Source organism: Salvelinus namaycush, chromosome 22, assembly GCF_016432855.1.
Source record: "Salvelinus namaycush isolate Seneca chromosome 22, SaNama_1.0, whole genome shotgun sequence".
NCBI classification, from domain to species: domain Eukaryota; kingdom Metazoa; phylum Chordata; class Actinopteri; order Salmoniformes; family Salmonidae; genus Salvelinus; species Salvelinus namaycush.
The window spans coordinates 20,657,097-20,675,511 of NC_052328.1; the positions used below are offsets into that span (position 1 = coordinate 20,657,097).

General features: G+C 40.7%; 1 protein-coding gene across 2 annotated transcripts in view; it reads right to left on the reverse strand.

Annotated features, from left to right (window-relative positions):
- Positions 1-18,415, reverse strand: part of LOC120017651 (cGMP-dependent protein kinase 1-like) — a 168,208-nt gene that overhangs the window by 92,906 nt on the left and 56,887 nt on the right. For both annotated transcript variants that reach the window (XM_038960558.1, XM_038960561.1), the window contains exon 3: positions 10,098-10,211. In XM_038960558.1, the coding sequence (XP_038816486.1) occupies positions 10,098-10,211 (114 nt within the window). The remainder of the gene's footprint in view (positions 1-10,097; positions 10,212-18,415) is intronic.

An 18,415-nucleotide genomic window follows, 5' to 3' on the forward strand; every position in this document is an offset into this window, starting at 1 on the left:
ACAGTTTAGTCTAAAAAAAGATGCACAGACACATGCACACAGGTGCACACGCATTCACAAACACACAGACACACACACATACATTTTGTCTAGTTGAATCTTAATGATGACTCACATGTTATTTTCACTATCATGTCCTTCCCTGAGGGAGAGATGCTAGTGCATATTACCATGCCTGTTTCCGCATTCACAAATATTAGCATAGAAATGTCCATCAAACATTGTTTAAAGAGACAGCTGCAGGGCTATTCTCTCACTGTAATTCTGGAGGTCTCTTTCTCTCCCTGTCTTTTCTTTCTCTCTCCCTTTCCACCCTCTCGTCCTCCACAGCGCACTCTTACTAGGTGAGTTAACTTTTTCAGCCGCCTGAAATCCTGATGCAGCCTCTGGCTCCAACACCTGCGTTCTCTCCAAGAAAATAACAGCTTACACCAACACACAAACTTTCACACTCGTACATTTATAAACCCTCTCAGATATAAACACATACGCAAGCACAGATCTGTAAACGAACACACCATCTGCAGTCTGGCTAGGGTCTGAGTGACCGTAACCCCCACTGCACTGATCACCCCGATCCCCTTAACCTCCTCACCTCTGTCCCTCCTCTGTTCCTCGCAGGAGAGGGTTACCATGGCAGCCAATGGAAGCTGAGGGCTTTTAATTACCACTCATGGAGAACAGTGTAAAAACATCTTCCTCCTCCTCCTCACTTTCCATCTTGTTGTCGCTCACTGTCTGTATCTCTCTCGCTCTCATCTCTCATTTTAATTTACCTCTCTCTTTTTTCATTGTCTGCAGCTCTCTGACCCCCTATCTCTATTTCTTTCTCTCGCTCTTTCATCTCTCTTTCGAGGGCAGACACACCAACTCCATAAAGACTCCAGTGTGTGGTGATATGAGATGTTTGTGACAAGTGGAGACACAAAAACACAGGATACCTCCTTCCGAGAGTCTGCAAGTGCTCTCCTTTCACTGCCTCCCTCAATTCTGAGTGCCCTCTTCTCCACCAGTCCCCGTTTAGTCACACTGCGGGAGAATATACCAATGTTTACAATATCCAAATTGCTATTGATTTCAAATAGCACTATCATTTCCTATAGAATTGTTAAAAACAAATGTACATCAGGGAGAAGACGAGCCCCAATCACACAAGCATTTGCAAATTAGTGGACATGTGATTGAGTGGGACACATTGTCAGTGATGCCTGCTTTAATCAAGTCGATAGTAAATCATTTTACCCTCGCTCATACTTTAGTTCTTTAAGGCTAAAAAACATGATTAGTATTCTGGGTCAACCTCTCTGTGAGCAGAGCAGAGCAGGCAGTCTGAGAAGGACAAGGAGAGGAGACAGTTTAACATTGTAACAGCTCGCTGCTGGAACTACAAGGTCAGTGTCATATGGAGGTTGACTATAGTCTGAAACTCACCACTCAACTAACTGCCTGTTACCATGGAGAACATGAAATATGTTGTTTACACATGGATGTAGAAGTGTTCTGGGAAATCTTTTTGTGGTTAATAACCGATTGTATAAGCTCTGCACATACATTAACGTGTGGTGTACAGGGTTGGGTAGGTTACTTTCTAAATGTAATCGGTTACAGTTACAAGTTACCTGTCCAAAATTGTAATCAGTAACGTATTTTTGGATTACCCAAACTCAGTAATGTAATCTGATTACATTCATTTACTTTTAGATTACTTTCCCTTAAGCGACATTAGAAGAAGACAAAAATGTATGTTACCAATTGAATGACATCTATTGTAGAATAATATTGCAGAATAATTCAACGTTAAAGTTTACATAGCTCAAATTTTACTTTATGAGTTGGTTATGTAGGCTTCTTCTAACCCATCGCTTTCTACTACATATAATAATATGATTCAATTATATATTTACAGTAAAAAACAAAGTCTATCAAAATTCCAGTCATTCCAATAAATGTTATACCCCTTGATCTTCAAGAATAGGACTTGGACATATGAAGGTATAGATTAGCCTCATTATTTTGCTTGAGCATAATCCCAAAACTAAGGATTTATTAGCCAGCCCTACTCTGTTGTTTATGATTTTATTGTTATAGAGGACTGATTGGGCTCATTGATTTGAGTTGAAATGCTGCACTCATGGAATGGCATACTCAACAACAAACTAGAATGGTCCAAACACACCAAGACAGTCGTGAAGAGGGCACGACAAAGCCTATTCGCCCTCAGGAAACTAAAAAGATTTGGCATGGGTCCTGACATCCTCAAAAGGTTCTACAGCTGCAACATCGAGAGCATCCTGACTGGTTGCATCACTGCCTGGTACGGCAGTTGCTCGGCCTCTGACCGCGAGGCACTACAGAGCATACGGCCCAGTACATCACTGGGGCTAAGCTGCCTGCCATCCAGGACCACTACACCAGACGGTGTCAAAGGAAGGCCCTAAAAATTGTCAAAGACCCCAGCCACCCCAGTCATAATGTTCTCTCTACTACCGCATGGCAAGCGGTACCAGAGTGCCAAGTCAAGGACAAAAAGGTTTCTCAACAGTTTTTACCCCCAAGCCATAAGACTCCTGAACAGGTAATCAAATGGCTACCCGGACTATTTGCATTGTGTGCCCCCCCAACCCCTCTTTTTACGCTGCTGCTACTCTCTGTTTATCATATATGCATAGTCACTTTAACTATACATTCATGTACATACTACCTCAAATTGGGCCGACCAACCAGTGCTCCCGCACATTGGCTAACCGGGCTACCTGCATTGTGGCCCACCCCTCTTTTACGCTACTGCTACTCTCTGTTCATCATATATGCATAGTCACTTTAACCATATCTACATGGACATACTACCTCAAATCAGCCTGACTAACCGGTGGCTGTATGTAGCCTCGCTACCTTGCTAGTCTTTTTACTGTTGTTTTATTTCTTTACTTACCTATTGTTCACCTAATATCTTTTTGGTACTATTGGTTAGAGCCTGTAAGTAAGCATTTCACTGTTGTATTCGGCGCACGTGACAAATAAACGTTGATTTGATTTGATTTGAGCACGATTGAAAAGTGCTATTTACATTTGAAAAATTAATGCCATATGCTGCATTTGCTATAGGCCTATTGTCATGTATATTCCCTCTCCGGCACACGAGGTCACCAGGCTGATCAATATTACACACACTGGTCACCAACATGACGCGCACCAGCATCTCATCAGACTCACCTGGACTCCATCACCTGCCTGATTACCTTCCCTATATACAGTTGAAGTCAGAAGTTTACATACACTTAGGTTGGAGTCATTAAAACTTGTTTTTCAACCACTCCACAAATTTCCTGTTAACAAACTATATCGTTTTGGCAAGTCGGTTAGGACGTCTGCTTTGTGCATGACACAAGTAACTTTTCCAACAATTGTTTACAGACAGATTATTTCACTTATAGTTCACTGTATTACAATTCCAGTGGGTCAGAAGTTTACATACACTAAGTTGACTGTGCCTTTAAACAGCTTGGAAAATTCCAGAAAATAATGTCATGGCTTTAGAAGCTTCTGATAGGCTAATTGACAAAATTTGAGTCAACTGGAGGTGTATCTGTGGATGTATTTCAAGGCCTACCTTCAAACTCAGTGCCTCATTGCTTGACATCATGGAAAAATCAAAAGAAATCAGCCAAGACTTCAGAAAAAGACCTCCACAAGTCTGGTTCATCCTTGGGAGCAATGTCCAAACGCCTGAAGGTACCACGTTCATCTGTACAAACTATAGTACGCAAGTATAAATACCATGGGACCACGCAACTGTCATATCGCTCAGGAAGGTTACGCGTTCTATCTCCTGGAGATGAACGTACTTTGAGGCGAAAAGTGCAAATCAATCCCAGAACAACAGCAAAGGACCTTGTGAAGATGCTGGAGGAAACAGGTACAAAAGTATCTATATCCACAGTAAAACAAGTCCTGTATCGACATAACCTGAAAGGCCACTCAGCAAGGAAGAAGCCACTGCTCCAAAACCGCCATAAAAAAGCCAGTCTATGGTTTACAACTGCACATGGGGACAAAGATTGTACTTTTTGGAGAAATGTCCTCTGGTCTGTTGAAACAAAAATAGAACTGTTTGGCCATAATGACCATTGTTATGTTTGGAGGAAAAAGGGGGAAGCTTGCAAGCCGAAGAACACCATCCCAACCACGAAGCACAGGGGTGGCAGCATCATGTTGTGGGGGTGCTTTGCTGCTGGAGGGACTGGTGCACTTCCCAAAATAGATGGCATCATGAGGCAGGAAAATTATGTGGATATATTGAAGCAACATCTCAAGACATGAGTCAGGAAGTTAAAGCTTGGTCACAAATGGATCTTCCAAATGGACAATGACCCCAAGCATACTTCCAAAGTTGTGGCAAAATTACTTAAGGACAACAAAGTCAATGTATTGGAGTGGCCATCACAAAGCCCTGACCTAAATCGTATAGAAAATTTGTGGGCAGAACTGAAAAAGCGTGTGTGAGCAAGGAGGCCTAAAAACCTGTCTCAGTTACACCAGCTCTGTCAGGAGGAATGGGCCAAAATTCACCCAACTTATTGTGGGAAGCTTGTGGAAGGCTACCTGAAACGTTTGACCCAAGTTAGACAATTTAAAGGCAATGCTATCAAATACTAATTGAGTGTATGTAAACTTCTGACCCACTGGGAATTTGATGGAAAAAATACAAGCTGAAATAAATAATTCTCTCTACTATTGTTCTGACATTTCACATTCTTAAAATAAAGTGGTGATCCTCACTGACCTAAGACAGGGAATTTTTACTGAGATTAAATGTCAGGAATTGTGAAAAACTGAGTTGAAATGTATTTGGCTAAGGTGTATGTAAACTTCCGACATCAACTGTATGTCACTCCCTTTGGTTCTTTCCCTAGGAGTTAATGTTTCTGTTTCAGTGTCTCATGTCTGTACACTACTCGTGTTTCTTGTTTTGTTCCTCGTGTTATTTATTATTAAAGTCACTCCCTGTACTTGCTTCCCGACTCCCAGCGTACACGTTACACCTATTGTTTACATTTTTGTTGGTGACACTTTGATATGTTGATAATATGCAGCTGTTTAAAGGTCAAATCCACAGTAACAATAACAAAATGTCTGACCAGCCTCTGTTTTGGTAAAAAGCTGAAGGATGAGCCTAGAGAAATGTAACCACTCTTAGATTAATAGACAGAGCTATGGATGCAAGGACTGACCATCCATGATATTAAAATGTTTGTTTTAATCATGTTATGAGGCTATACAGTGTTTGTTAACATTTACAATGTTTACAAACATTGGAGAAATACAAGCTCATATTTTGGGTTCAAATGGACTGTGACAGTTGAACTAAGCTCATGAGGCATAAGTTATATTCTTCAAGAATCAATGGATATACAGTATATATATAGCAACTACAGATTGCCCCTTTCAGTCTATCAAAAGTGTGTTAGTTTGAGCATGTGTCCATTAGGCCTATGGATTAATTTTTTTATCACATTGAATAAGATTGCAGCTGCAAAAAAGGTTGCAAAAGGGCATTTTTCACTAGCTGTCCACTGGTTTCAAAAACAATGATTGATAGGCAGCTTTCACACAGCCATCCACAACAACCACAATCTGTAAGGCGCAAATAACTAAATGAGAGAGCAGCAGTGTGATTCACAACAATACGCTATTTAGATATCAATAATAGGTGATATCCGAATCGCCGTAGACTACACCACTGCTGTCATCCTTACCTCCAAGCGTTTATTAAAGTTGGATAATCTTTGGATGCCGACAGCAGCCACACCATTTGAAGACATAGCTTGGACTATAGCCTACAAAACCCCATTCCTGCTCTTTTCCCATGATCCATCAAACACATTTGGTGTGTCATCATAGTGGTCTCTGACTTGTGGTCAGACTCGCTCAGGTGGAACAAACTTAAACTTGCACCTTTTTGCAATGCTGATTTGAATGTCATTGAGAAAAACAAAGTGTCAAAGATTTTTTTTCGCAAACATTCTTTCTGAATGTAAAAGTAATCCTCGACGTAATCATCTAGTTTTTCAAAAGTACCTGTAATCTGATAACAACATTTTTGCTGGTAACGTAACGGATTACAGTTACCGTTTTTTTGTAATCCGTTACATGTAACGGTTGACATGTAATCCATTACTCCCCAACCCTGGTGGTGCACATACTGTACATCTACAAACACACCAGGGTTGGGGTCAATTTGAATTGAAGTCAGTCAATTCAGGAAGTGATTTAAATTCACAAATAAAAAAATGGAAAAACCTTTGAAATATATAGCATCTCCTTTTCAGTTTATTGAGAAATTGTTGAAAATAGATGCCCTTTTTACCATTATTGAATTGGAATTTCGGTCTACTTCCTGAATTGACTGACTTGAAACACAGACACCTGTATAGAGACACACATGTGAAGACACATACATGAACTTACTTAAACACACACACAGAGCCCCTCTCAGCCTCACACATACACAGGAATCTGCCACAGAATTCCAAACAACAAGTTTTATGATTTAAACAGTGAGTCCCTAGTGAAGCTACCACTGTCAGTAGAAAAGTTCCAGTGTTTAGTTTCATGCCTGTTCTCCTGAGGTCAAACTTGTAACTTCCAACTCCTGTCATAACAAAAGCCCAGTAATTTTGGACAGGGTGAACTGAGAGAAAGCCCAAGCAGGGAACGATGAGTCCCACTAAACTGTCAAAACCTACTAATAGAGATTAGACAGACAGACAGACAGACAGACAGACAGACAGACAGACAGACAGACAGACAGACAGACAGACAGACAGACAGACAGACAGACAGACAGACAGACAGACAGACAGACAGACAGACAGACAGACAGACAGACAGACAGACAGACAGACAGACAGACAGACAGACAGACAGACAGACAGACAGACAGGACAGACAGACAGACAAGAGTTTGGTCATTCACTGGAGGAAAGGCTTTTCATACAGCTCAACTCTCCAAACAATGGAGCCTCTAAAAATGACTACACTGAATTGCAGCCTGACTAAGGTTCATTTTTGTTTTCATTTTTTGCTTTCTGCGATGCAAGGAGAGATAGTGTTGTGTTTGTGACTGTGTGTGTCTAATGAAAGAGGCAGGGTGGTGATGAGTGGGGTGTGTGTGTGTGTGTGTGTGTGTGTGTGTGTGTGTGTGTGTGTGTGTGTGTGTGTGTGTGTGTGTGTGTGTGTATCCTTATTTGAATGCATTGTTGAACATGAGCAAAATGCTTTCAGAGTTTAATCTCAAGGGAAACTGAGGTATATGTTGGTTTATGTGATCAAATCCACAATAGCTTAGAAAAAGGGTCAGGAATCTACATTACACATGGATTATGGGTAGAGAGAAAATATGAATCATAGTATCATAATATCACCGGGGGAATTTCTCTTTAAAGTCAGAGTTTAGCTGGAAACACTGTAGAATGGCAGATATCTCAAGGTCTGAGCTATCTTGTGCTGTACTGCACTGTGTTCTTCAGTGTTGTGCTGATGAGCAGACTGGACTGCTTTTTCCTAAATGCCACTACCCTCCAGTTCTGGGGAAAAAGCACTGCATATTTTTTCAACATTTAAGCATGCATCTTTCGTTCCTTTCCTTGTTCCCATCCTTGCTCTCTCTATCGTTTCCTTACTTGTTCTCCCTCCCCCATCTCTCTCTCTCTCTCCCTCTCCTGGTCTTGAGATTGTAACCTCTTTAAAACCGTCCTTAAAGCCATTTGTCCTTAATAGGAGAGAAAGTGATGCATGACTTGTTTGCGTCCTAGTGGAAAAATAACATTGTTTATTGTTGACGTTACAGATATGACCCGGAGGAATTTATAAATCCTTTTCAAATGTGTCTAATAATTCTCCAGGGTCTGTAATGAGTAATCTTAGAGCATGGACCATACAATCAGAAACATGTGAACCGAGAATAGCCCTGGAGTGATTTGGCTAGCTTTAATCATTGTCTTCAGCTCAATTGTATTTGACTGTAGTCTCAAATCTATTCATATTTAATACTCAATGTATTTATATTTGATAAGCTGATGTTCCTTCAGTGTGTATATTTAATTATAAGTCTACATGATCGTGACAATCTCTCTCTCTCTCCTCTAACCCCATCCCTCCCTCTCTGCCAGACCCAAATCCCTCTATCCTTAAAGCATGGCATGTGATAATGAGTGTTAGACGTCAAACAAAGAGAGATCTCTGCAAACCTGTAGTCTGTATTTCAACACAGAGACCAACACGCTTGGATTTATGTAACACTTTATGTAGCGATGTATGTGGTGCTTTCCAGATGCTTAAAGAGGCATGACATTGTAATTTAGTATTTCTTAAGAAAAGCCATCATCTGTAATAACAGCACTCTTGTGAAACAGTTATTGTCCTTAACTTCTCATATTGCTTCATGATTATGCCATGTAATCCACAGATATGCAATTATGTTTCATGTTGTCGGTACATTTAAAGGAGGGAGGGGGTGGGTGGGTAGCGGGGTGGGTTTGTATTATGGAGAATCGTTATTGACAGGCTCATTTAACATCTGAAGAAAATGCTCCTCAAATGCCAAGTCATAATTACACATGCAAATTATACTTAAAGGAGCGCACACTGGAATAATCCCTTAGAAGAAAATGTACATATGCATTCCTAGATGCTTCATAATGGCAGCACAATTAATTGGTTGATTAGATAACACACACAAACAGACTTCCTCATGCACCTAGATAAATTCAACAGGTCTTGTGTGTGAGCAGTGGTTGTGGGAGATATGTGAGTGGGAGTCAGGGGACTGTGATGGTTGAGACACTCTGTAACTGTTGTGTAGTAGATCTAATCCCTCAGATACTCAGCCCCAACCCTCCCTTAGGACTCCTCACCATGGCAACAGAGCCATGAGATCCAACACTTTGGAGGAACCAGAGGAACAGGTAGGAGGTGGCAGACTGACTGATAGCGTGACGGCCTCCTCACCTCTCATCTTTCCATTCCTCACCTATCTACCTTCTTTTCTGCCCCTCACCTCTCCCTTCTCATCACTTTCCCCTCATGCCCTCCCCGCATCTCTCCTCTCAGCTCACCCTTCAACTCTCTCCCCCCAACCCCCTTCCTCCCATCTTTCTCCTCCAATCTCAGCCATCACCTCAGGGACTCTATATCCTTCACACCTTGGCCACCGCACATCCTAGGGGTTTAGTCACCAGCCACCACCTCATGAAAATCCATCAACTGTGTGAGTAATTGATTAATGAATCAATAGTGCTTAAGTTAAGTGATTTAAGGGATTTTAGGCGAAACTGACTGGGACCTGTCAATGAAACTGTTTCAGATACAACATTCTTCAGCTGTGGTGTACAGAAGTGTACAGTACGTGCGTATGTGCAGACGTGTGAGAAGAGAGTGCTTGCGTCCATTGTAAATGTCCTAACACACAGTTCTATGTCGATCCCGTGTTATTCATATCCAACCCTACAGCTACAGCCTGTACCCATTTCCTCTTTGCTCCATAAACACACATTCCTCATTCTGACACACTCTCATAACACACACAGGCTCACTGAAATATGGACACAGACTTAGAAACCTTTCTGTCGGTGTATGTATATATTCATGTGTGTAGGCCTGTGATGATAAAACCTGAGGTGAAAACTAAAGCACAACCATTAGGAGAAAAAAAAAATGGTGAGCTGCATGTCAAATGCACCACTTTGGGTGTTCTGAGCTACTCAACCAGAGTAAAATCCAACGTGTTGTGGCTAGAGGGCTGTTTCACCTTGACTGGAACAATGCTATCAGTGTGTTCCAAGCTTCTGCTAGTACATAACAGGGTGATTCCTTCCTATGTCTACTGAGGGATGACTCACCGTCCGGCAGGTACTGATTGACTCCACACTGAGCTCTCTGTGTGTGTGTGTGTGTGTGTGTGTGTGTGTGTGTGTGTGTGTGTGTGTGTGTGTGTGTGTGTGTGTGTGTGTGTGTGTGTGTGTGTGTGTGTGTGTGTGTGTGTGTGTGTGTGTGTGTGTGTTTAGACAGCGATATATGGTTGGTGTGTGTAGACTCACTCTTGACAGTTGCTGTCCTGGTACAGTTGTAGAGGATGGCCAGCTCCCCAAACACCTTCCCAGGTCCCATGGTGCACAGCTTCACACTCTCCTTTGTCACCTCCACCCTACCATCTGAAAAACACACACACACTTTTAATATATCTGGAAACACACATACAAATACACACTCTTAATAATATAACTGAAAATACAGTTATATATCCCTTGTACTTGACTTTGCACATCATCGTGGCCCATCTAGCAAAGTACATCAGAGCATGATGCTAATAAACTGATAGACTATATGGATCACATACTATTATCCCCTAGTATGCATGACTAAGCAGTAAGATACAACATAAAGTAGACCGTGAAATCACACAGTTCACAATGGCTTGGCATTCAGCAGCAACAGTATGACAGATCAATATAAAATATTAAACCCAAACCAAGGAAATAGTTCAGAGACAACGGGTTATGTCCTGAAATTGGGCAGTTTAAGGACATCCTTTCTGTGTAATTGGGGCCTGTGAAGGGTGATGGGTGTGATTGCCCAGCCTGTTTGTCTGTGATTGGAGCAGAGTATAGCTATTGTGTTTGGATGCACCTCATCACGGAAATATCCATACTCCAGAGGAACTAGAGCTCTGATTGGGTAAGAAAAGGGGAACTGGGAAAAAAGACTGTGGTGATTGGCAGGTACCTGATGAAAATAACTGAAGCAGAAGATTAGAGAGGAGGTGAGAAGGAGAAGAGAATAGTGAGTCACATTCTGGAAGTTGAACTTTCAGAAGCTCTAGTCCCAAACACCTGTCAGAGTTTGTGATAATACAAGGGTGACAGACATGCGTATGTGATGTACACATCTCACCACCTCCAAAAAACAGAACTTTCGCTTTGCAAAACAATTACATTTCTTTCTTTTTTTAAACTTACAACTTCTTTACTGCTCAGCAAGTACATGAGGTATGGACATAGGTGTGTGTTTGTGTGTGCATGTGTACAACTGCTAAAACTCTGTGTTCCACTTAGCTCTTTGCACTGCCCTCCTTCAAAGCTCACTTTGTGTTATGACCTTTGTGTAAACTCATCCTCTTTCGCTAAGCAGACAGAGAGACAGCTGGAGAAGAGGAAAAAACAGAATGCTCAACCATAAAAAACACATTACCTCTTATATGTTAAGTTACCTATTTGAGGGACTTTAAGCGGTTCTGGACTGGTTCCGACTGACATTTTGGTGTACAAAGTGCTCTGTGAACGCTATCCACTACTACTCAGCAGAGTTGACTTGAAGTGTCAGGTTTCAGACCCCACATTTGCATAGGGAGTGACGTGTCATATTTTCTGGCCTATCCATTCAAAGAATCAATTTGCTCTTCCTCTGAGTGATGGAGCTCAGTCTGGAAGACAGTATATGCAAGGCGACAGTTGAGCGAATCCAAAAGCTGAGGTTTCATCTCGCTGTGATATTCTCGGCCGGATTTAGTGCTCTCAACATGAAAAACATGGTGTCTCAGCAAAACTGTAACGGCTTTCGTTGGTGGAAGGAGAGGAGGACCAAAATGCAGCGTGGTACGTATCCATAATAACTTTAAATGACAATGAATACAAAATACAAAAAGAACAAGAGAATCAAAATGAAAACCGAAACAGTCCCGAATGGTGAAAACACTAAAACGGAAAACAACTACCCACAACCCATAGTGGGAAAACAGGCTACCTAAGTATGATTCTCAATCAGAGACAACGATCGACACCTGCCTCTGATTGAGAAACATACTAGGCCAAACACATAGAAATATAACGTACAGAACAAAACATAGAAAAACAACATAGAATGCCCACCCCAACTCACGCCCTGACCAAACTAAAATAAAGACATTAAAAAGGAACTAAGGTCAGAACGTGACAAAAACTCAGTGGATGTTTAGGAGAAAAGACTCTGTCGTCAGTTATATGAAATGGTGTCAAAGTTACTAAGTATGATAATATTTATTTTACAGTTTGAGAGGTAAAATCTTATAGTCAATTCGATTTTTACTATATTTCAAAATAATTTCAGTCAATTCAAGCCCTATTGCCCCACTTTAGTTGAATTGGAAAAAAAATCTTATATGACTTTTCGTATTTGTACAATGTAATTGAGCTTGTGTCCTCAAAAGTGAGTACACCTCAGCAATGTGTAACTATTTTTACAAGAAAGGTGAGTTCCAGACCTTTCTAAAACTAACAAATTATTGTTTATGGCCATCTCATGAATATAATTACGCTTCGCTATGTCTATTTAGGTGGAAATCTAATTTTTTCCTGATTATTAAACACTGCAATGGTTCACCCTGCGCTATCATTGCATTCTAATCAAACTGAAGGCTAGCCAACAAACCACCATGGCTCAGTCTGTAAGGACAGATGCTGGGAGATGAGAAGCAAGTACAGGGAGTGAACACATAATAAATAACCGACATAAAACAAACAAGGACAGCGTCTGGACAGGGGAATCATAACGACATTAAGGCTGACACGGGGAACAAACTGAGGAACAGACAGATATAGAGGGGACAATCAACAAAGTTAAGGAGTCCAGGTGAGTCCAATATTGCGGTGATGCACGTAATGGTAGTGACAGGTGTACGTAATGATGGGCAGCCTGGCGCCCTCGAGCGCCAGGGAGGGGGAACAGGCATGACAGTACCCTGCCCCCCCTCTAGGGGTGCCACCCGACGTCCCACCTGGGCGAGCCTGACAGGCCGGCTGAGACATGGGAGTCGGATGAGCCAGCTGAGCTGTGGAAGTTTGCAAACTTGAGCTCGCATGGGTCAGCATTTCTATTATTATTATTATGTTTTAAAGGAACTCAGTCCGGCTTTAAACTTACTCTTCAACGTTGTAACAGTAGAATGCACAAGATGCAATTTCGAAATCGGGTAGTGCAGCATCAGTTCCTCTTGTCATGTTAGTCTTTGCATACCTTAAAGAGCTATTTATAACTTGTCAGAAATGTCCAGATCAACTAGCCCATGTCAGGCACCATTTTTTTTATTTAGGTTTTTTAGCCCATAGATATTGTTGTATTTTTTTGGGCACTCAAATAGCACATGAATACACATCAGGCATGGCAAAATGTATAGAATTGCAAGAACATAAGCTTTAAAACTACAACATTTTCTTTGCACCCCATGACAAAATGTGTAAAATAAGTTTTAAACCTGCAAAATTATCTCCACCAACAAGAGGGTTGAAAACAGTTTGTCTCATGAACAGTGCTTGTGCCCATAGAAACAGATATGGCATGTATGTGCTGGGGGTGGCGCGGGATGTTCCCCAATGATGGAAGGGTGGCCCAGAGTGAAAAAGTTTGCGAACCCCCGCTCTAGAATGCCCTTCAAGCCAATCAGAAACAAGTATTCAACAATGAAATAATACCTGAGGGGTATTTAGTATTTAAGCAATAAGGCATGAGAACCTGGGGATTATCATGTAATAATTCCTGAGTAATGTAATGAACACATTTGATAAGTTCAGTCAGTTGTGTTATTGCTGGGCTGAAACAGAACCCTGCACACCCAGCAGACCTCCAGCAGGGTTGGCCTGCTGCAATTGTAATAGGTTAATACATTGTGTGTGATGTTTAACTGTATTTTTGTATATAACATGTGCTAACATACGTAGGCCTACACATATAACCCATGGTATAGGATATACCCTTAGTCTCTTGGGACATTCATTGAGACAGGCTTTCACAGCTTTCCATATCTGAGGACAGAAAGCATCACAAAGAAGAAGGCTTCATTATACTCAGACAGCACTGAATATTACAGTGCCTTCAGAAAGTATTCATACCCCTTGACGTATTTCACATTTTGTTGTGTTACAGCCTGAATTCAAAAGGAATTAAATATTTTTTTCTCACCCATCTACACACAATACCCCATAATGAAAAAGTGAAAACATGTTTTTAGAAATTATAGCAAATTTATTGACAATTAAATACAGAAATATTCTATTTACATAAAGTATTCCCACCCCTGAGCCAATACTTTGTAGAAGCACCTTTGGAGCGAAAGAACATTCAATGTTGTCTTGGTAAGCAACTCCAGTGTAGATTTTGCCTTGTGTTTTAGTTTATAGTCCTGCTGGAAGATGAATTAGTCTCCCAGTGCCTCTCAGATTTTGGCTGTGCTCATAGCTATATTCTGTTTCTTTTTATCCTAAAAAAAACTCCCTAGTCCTTGCCGATGTCAAGCATACCCATAACATGATGCAGGCACCACCATGCTTGAAAATATGAAGAGTGGTACTCAGTGATGTGTTGTGTTTGCCCCAAACCTAACGCTTTGTATTCAGAATAAAAAGTAAATTTCTTTTGCACATTTCTTTTTACATTTTCGGCTAAAATTACATACCCAAATCTAACTGCCTGTAGTTAGACCTGAAGACCTTCAACACCTGAAGTAAGGATATGCATATTCTGTGCAGAGACACAGCAGGGGTTCAAACTGTAGAATCCAGTTCCTACATTTGAATATAAAATATTTTTTCTCGAATATAAAATGTATTTTCTATGCTACATTTTATCTCTGAGAGCCTCAGGATGGAAAATCAGAGAAAGATTACTGAATGTCAGTACATTATTTACCTTCAGAGGTGAATGTATCAAACCAGTTGCCGTGATAAAAGTTTTTTGTTGTTGTGCACTCTCCTCAAACAATAGCATGGTATTTTTTGTTAGATCAACCGTCCCGTGGGGTGGGGACCGATCCCGTAGAGGTTAAGTGACTTGTTGCAAACAGGATGCATGCTTAGGAATATTTTTATTCTGTACAGGCTTCCTTCTTTACACTCTGTCACATTAGGTTAGTATTGTGGAGTAACTACAATGTAACTGTTTTAAAATCACCATTGGCCTCATTGTGAAATTCCTGAGCAGTTTCCTTCCTCTCCGGCAACTGAGTTAGGAAGGACACCTGTATCTTTGTAGTCACTGGGTGTATTGATACACCATCCAAAGCCTAATGAATAACTTCACCATGCTCAAAGGGATATTCACTGTCAGCTTTTTTTTTTACACAACTACCAATCGACGCCCTTCTTTGCAAGGCATTGGAAAAACCCTCCTGGTCTTTGTGTTGCATCTGTGCTTTAAATTCACTATCTATTGAGGGACCTTACAGGTAATTGTATTGTATGTGTGGGGTACAGATATGGGGTAGTTAAAAAATGTAACAATCCTGTGAACCACTATTACTGAACATGGAATGAGTCCATGCAACTTATTATGAGATTTGTTAAGCACATTTTTATTCACAACATTTCAGCTTTGAATTTTTAATTAATTTTGGTTCTACAAACAAAATTCCACTGGGACATTATAGGATATTGTGTGTAGATCAGTGATCAGTAAATTTAAATTCAGGTTGTAACACAACAAAATGTGGTAAAAGTGCAGGGGTTTGAATACTTTCTCAAGGCACTTTTTATTGCTATTATCTCTCTGCCCTCAAAGTTTCCCCTCTATGGACTGGAGAATCTTTTTATAATGTTCTCCCACAAAATGACCTTCCCTATCCAGTACAGTAACATACACTCTCCCTTTACTGACAGCTGAAGCTGCAATTTCACCCTTTTCCATGGCTGCTGTCTACAAATACATTTGGAAACAGTGTTTTTAATTTACAATGATTTCATCAACATAGATAGCGAATAGGAATTTAGATAGCTGATGACACTTAATTAACTTAGTTTAACATTGTGTAAAGTTAGCTAGCTAGCTAGCAGCTAAGTTAACTTGACCTACAAAGTGGCCTACTGTAGCCAGCTAGCTTGCTAATAATAAATCGTTTTTTAACATCATTTTTATTTTATTTACTTAGTTGAGTAGGTTTTCCCACTGCCTCTGTTTTTTCGGTCCTTATAATGATAATCTTCCAAATAATGAGTAACGTAAACTCACGTAAACTCGTACATCGCCTTGGTCCGTACAATTGCCCTTATTTTAGCGCCCCAAAAACGTAATACTTCCAGATCAACTGTAATGGCAATACCATTGTAAAGCACAATTTCTCCCCTTTCCAAGAAAATCAATTACATGACGTAAACACTGCCCGTTTCTGCATAATTCAAGCAGGCAATGAGCCCCGTGGGGAAGCGAAACTAATGCGTGATAGTGAGAAGGACAGATGTCGTGTGGGAAAATTGCTTTTTTCACTCGATCTGTCCAACTTATCACCTTATCGCCTCTAAAATGTAAATAAAACAATATAATGTGTCATTACATACCTATTTGAAGGTTTGTGTCGAATTTGAATCGGGTTTTTATGGCGGTGCTAAAGTGATCTTAGAAGTAAACAGCGGCTTTGAGAATGATGATCGCATGCAATGATGATGAAAAAATGACTAGGTATCCCCCCTTACCCCGTCACTGTTCATTTCTTGTTTTAAATGATGAGAGAAGTGCTACACCTGGTGGAGAGAGATTGTAAGACAGAAATAGTTGCTTTATGCGTGCTGTACGTTACGACATGACACGTCAAGATGTAACGGAGGGTCAGTTTTTTCAACTTTTCTCCAATACTATAGACCCATTACCATGTCGATCAACGCTTGAATAGAAACCTAGTTCACATCCCCGATTTTGAAGTCAACACAGTCGCTACAGTCCCATTAGTTTTCTTTGTAGCCTCATTTGAATGTCGCGGTTACGCACATTTGTACGGAATGGGGTGAGTTTACATTAATCTTCACTATTTTTGGTGGTAGCAAAGCACACACAGCAGCCATGTGGGACAAAAAGTATGTTTCTCACCAGTGCGGTTTAGAACGTGTTATGACTTTTGACTTTACCAGCGTAATCCACTTTCAATTTAAAATGATATAAATCGCAGACTGTCGGCCACACTTTATAACTTGAAAACTAGCATTTGATACTAGCATAAGCAACACCCCTGGACGTAAAACAGTGACGCACATAACACAGCAGCCCTTCTATGCGCATGTGAGGGGAGGGTTCTTGAAATGTAACATCCATTTAAAATCTTGCCAGTGTACGGTTCAAACCATTTTTGCAATACAAAATTCTCCAGACCTCCAAGGGAGGCATGACAAAGGCGTGATTTTGGAGGTATGGCGAGACTAGTTATTTTCTCATGTTTTGACCCAGTCATTAATTCTAATCATTCTATTCATTTGACGTTGCTATGCTAAACAAATAATTGGTGTGTAGCTAGCTAGCAGAGATTCAATGATGATGAGAGACAAGAACATCAATAAATAATGATTTAATAAATATCCAATAGGCCTACATAGGCCAAAATGCGCTGGTTAATGAATTCATGGAATTCTGAGTGTTTCCGGTTTCCATGGTGAATTATTAGTTTCACGTTCATTCTTGGACTAGATAGCCTACTGGCACATGAATGGTCGCATTTGTAAAATGATACGTTGTTGCACAGGTATTATAGGCAGTCAGTTAGGTTTATACAATCCCCAACTGTTGTAAATCAAATAGTAACATGGAAAAATAACATGTAGGAGCTGTTATCCAAGAGGGAGATGAAGTTTATGAATTTCCTGCCTGGGCTGCGGGACAGTGGAATTATGACATTAACACATCATGGTATTTTGTAGCATATCAACCAATCAGCATCCAGAATCCAAAAAACGGTTTTATAAATGGTCACAATGGCTACGATGCCTGAGCCTACTACCCACTTTATAATAGAGAAAAAGGCTGCAGGTAAGACTCATGTTTTGCCTTCATATGCATATGACTGTGTACTGGATCTGTCAACGAGTATTATAAAATATAAACTGAGCGTACAAAACATTAGAAACAACTGCTCTTTTTATGACATATACTGACCAGGTGAATGCTGTAATCCCTTATTGATGTCACCTGTTAAATCCACGTCAATTAGTGTAGATGAAGGGGAGGAGACAGGTTAAAGAAGGATTTTTAAGCCTTGAGACAATTGTGGCAAGTGGATTGTGCATGTACGCCATTCAGAGGATGAATCGGCAAGACAAAATGGGTATGGTAGTAGGTGCCAGACGCACCGGTTTGTGTCAAGAACTGCAACGCTGCTGGGTTTTTCATGCTCAACAGTTTCCCGTGTATATCAAGAATGGTCCCCCACCCAAAGAACATCCAGCCAACTTGACACAACTGAAAGCATGGAAGTGAACATGGGCCAGCATCCCTGTGGAACGCTTTCGACACCTTGTAGAGTCATTGCCCCGAATAATTGAGGCCATTCTGAGGGCAAAAGTGGGTGCAACTTAATATTAGGAAGGTGTTCCTAATGTTTTGTACGCTCAGTGTATATAGACATGCAGGCATA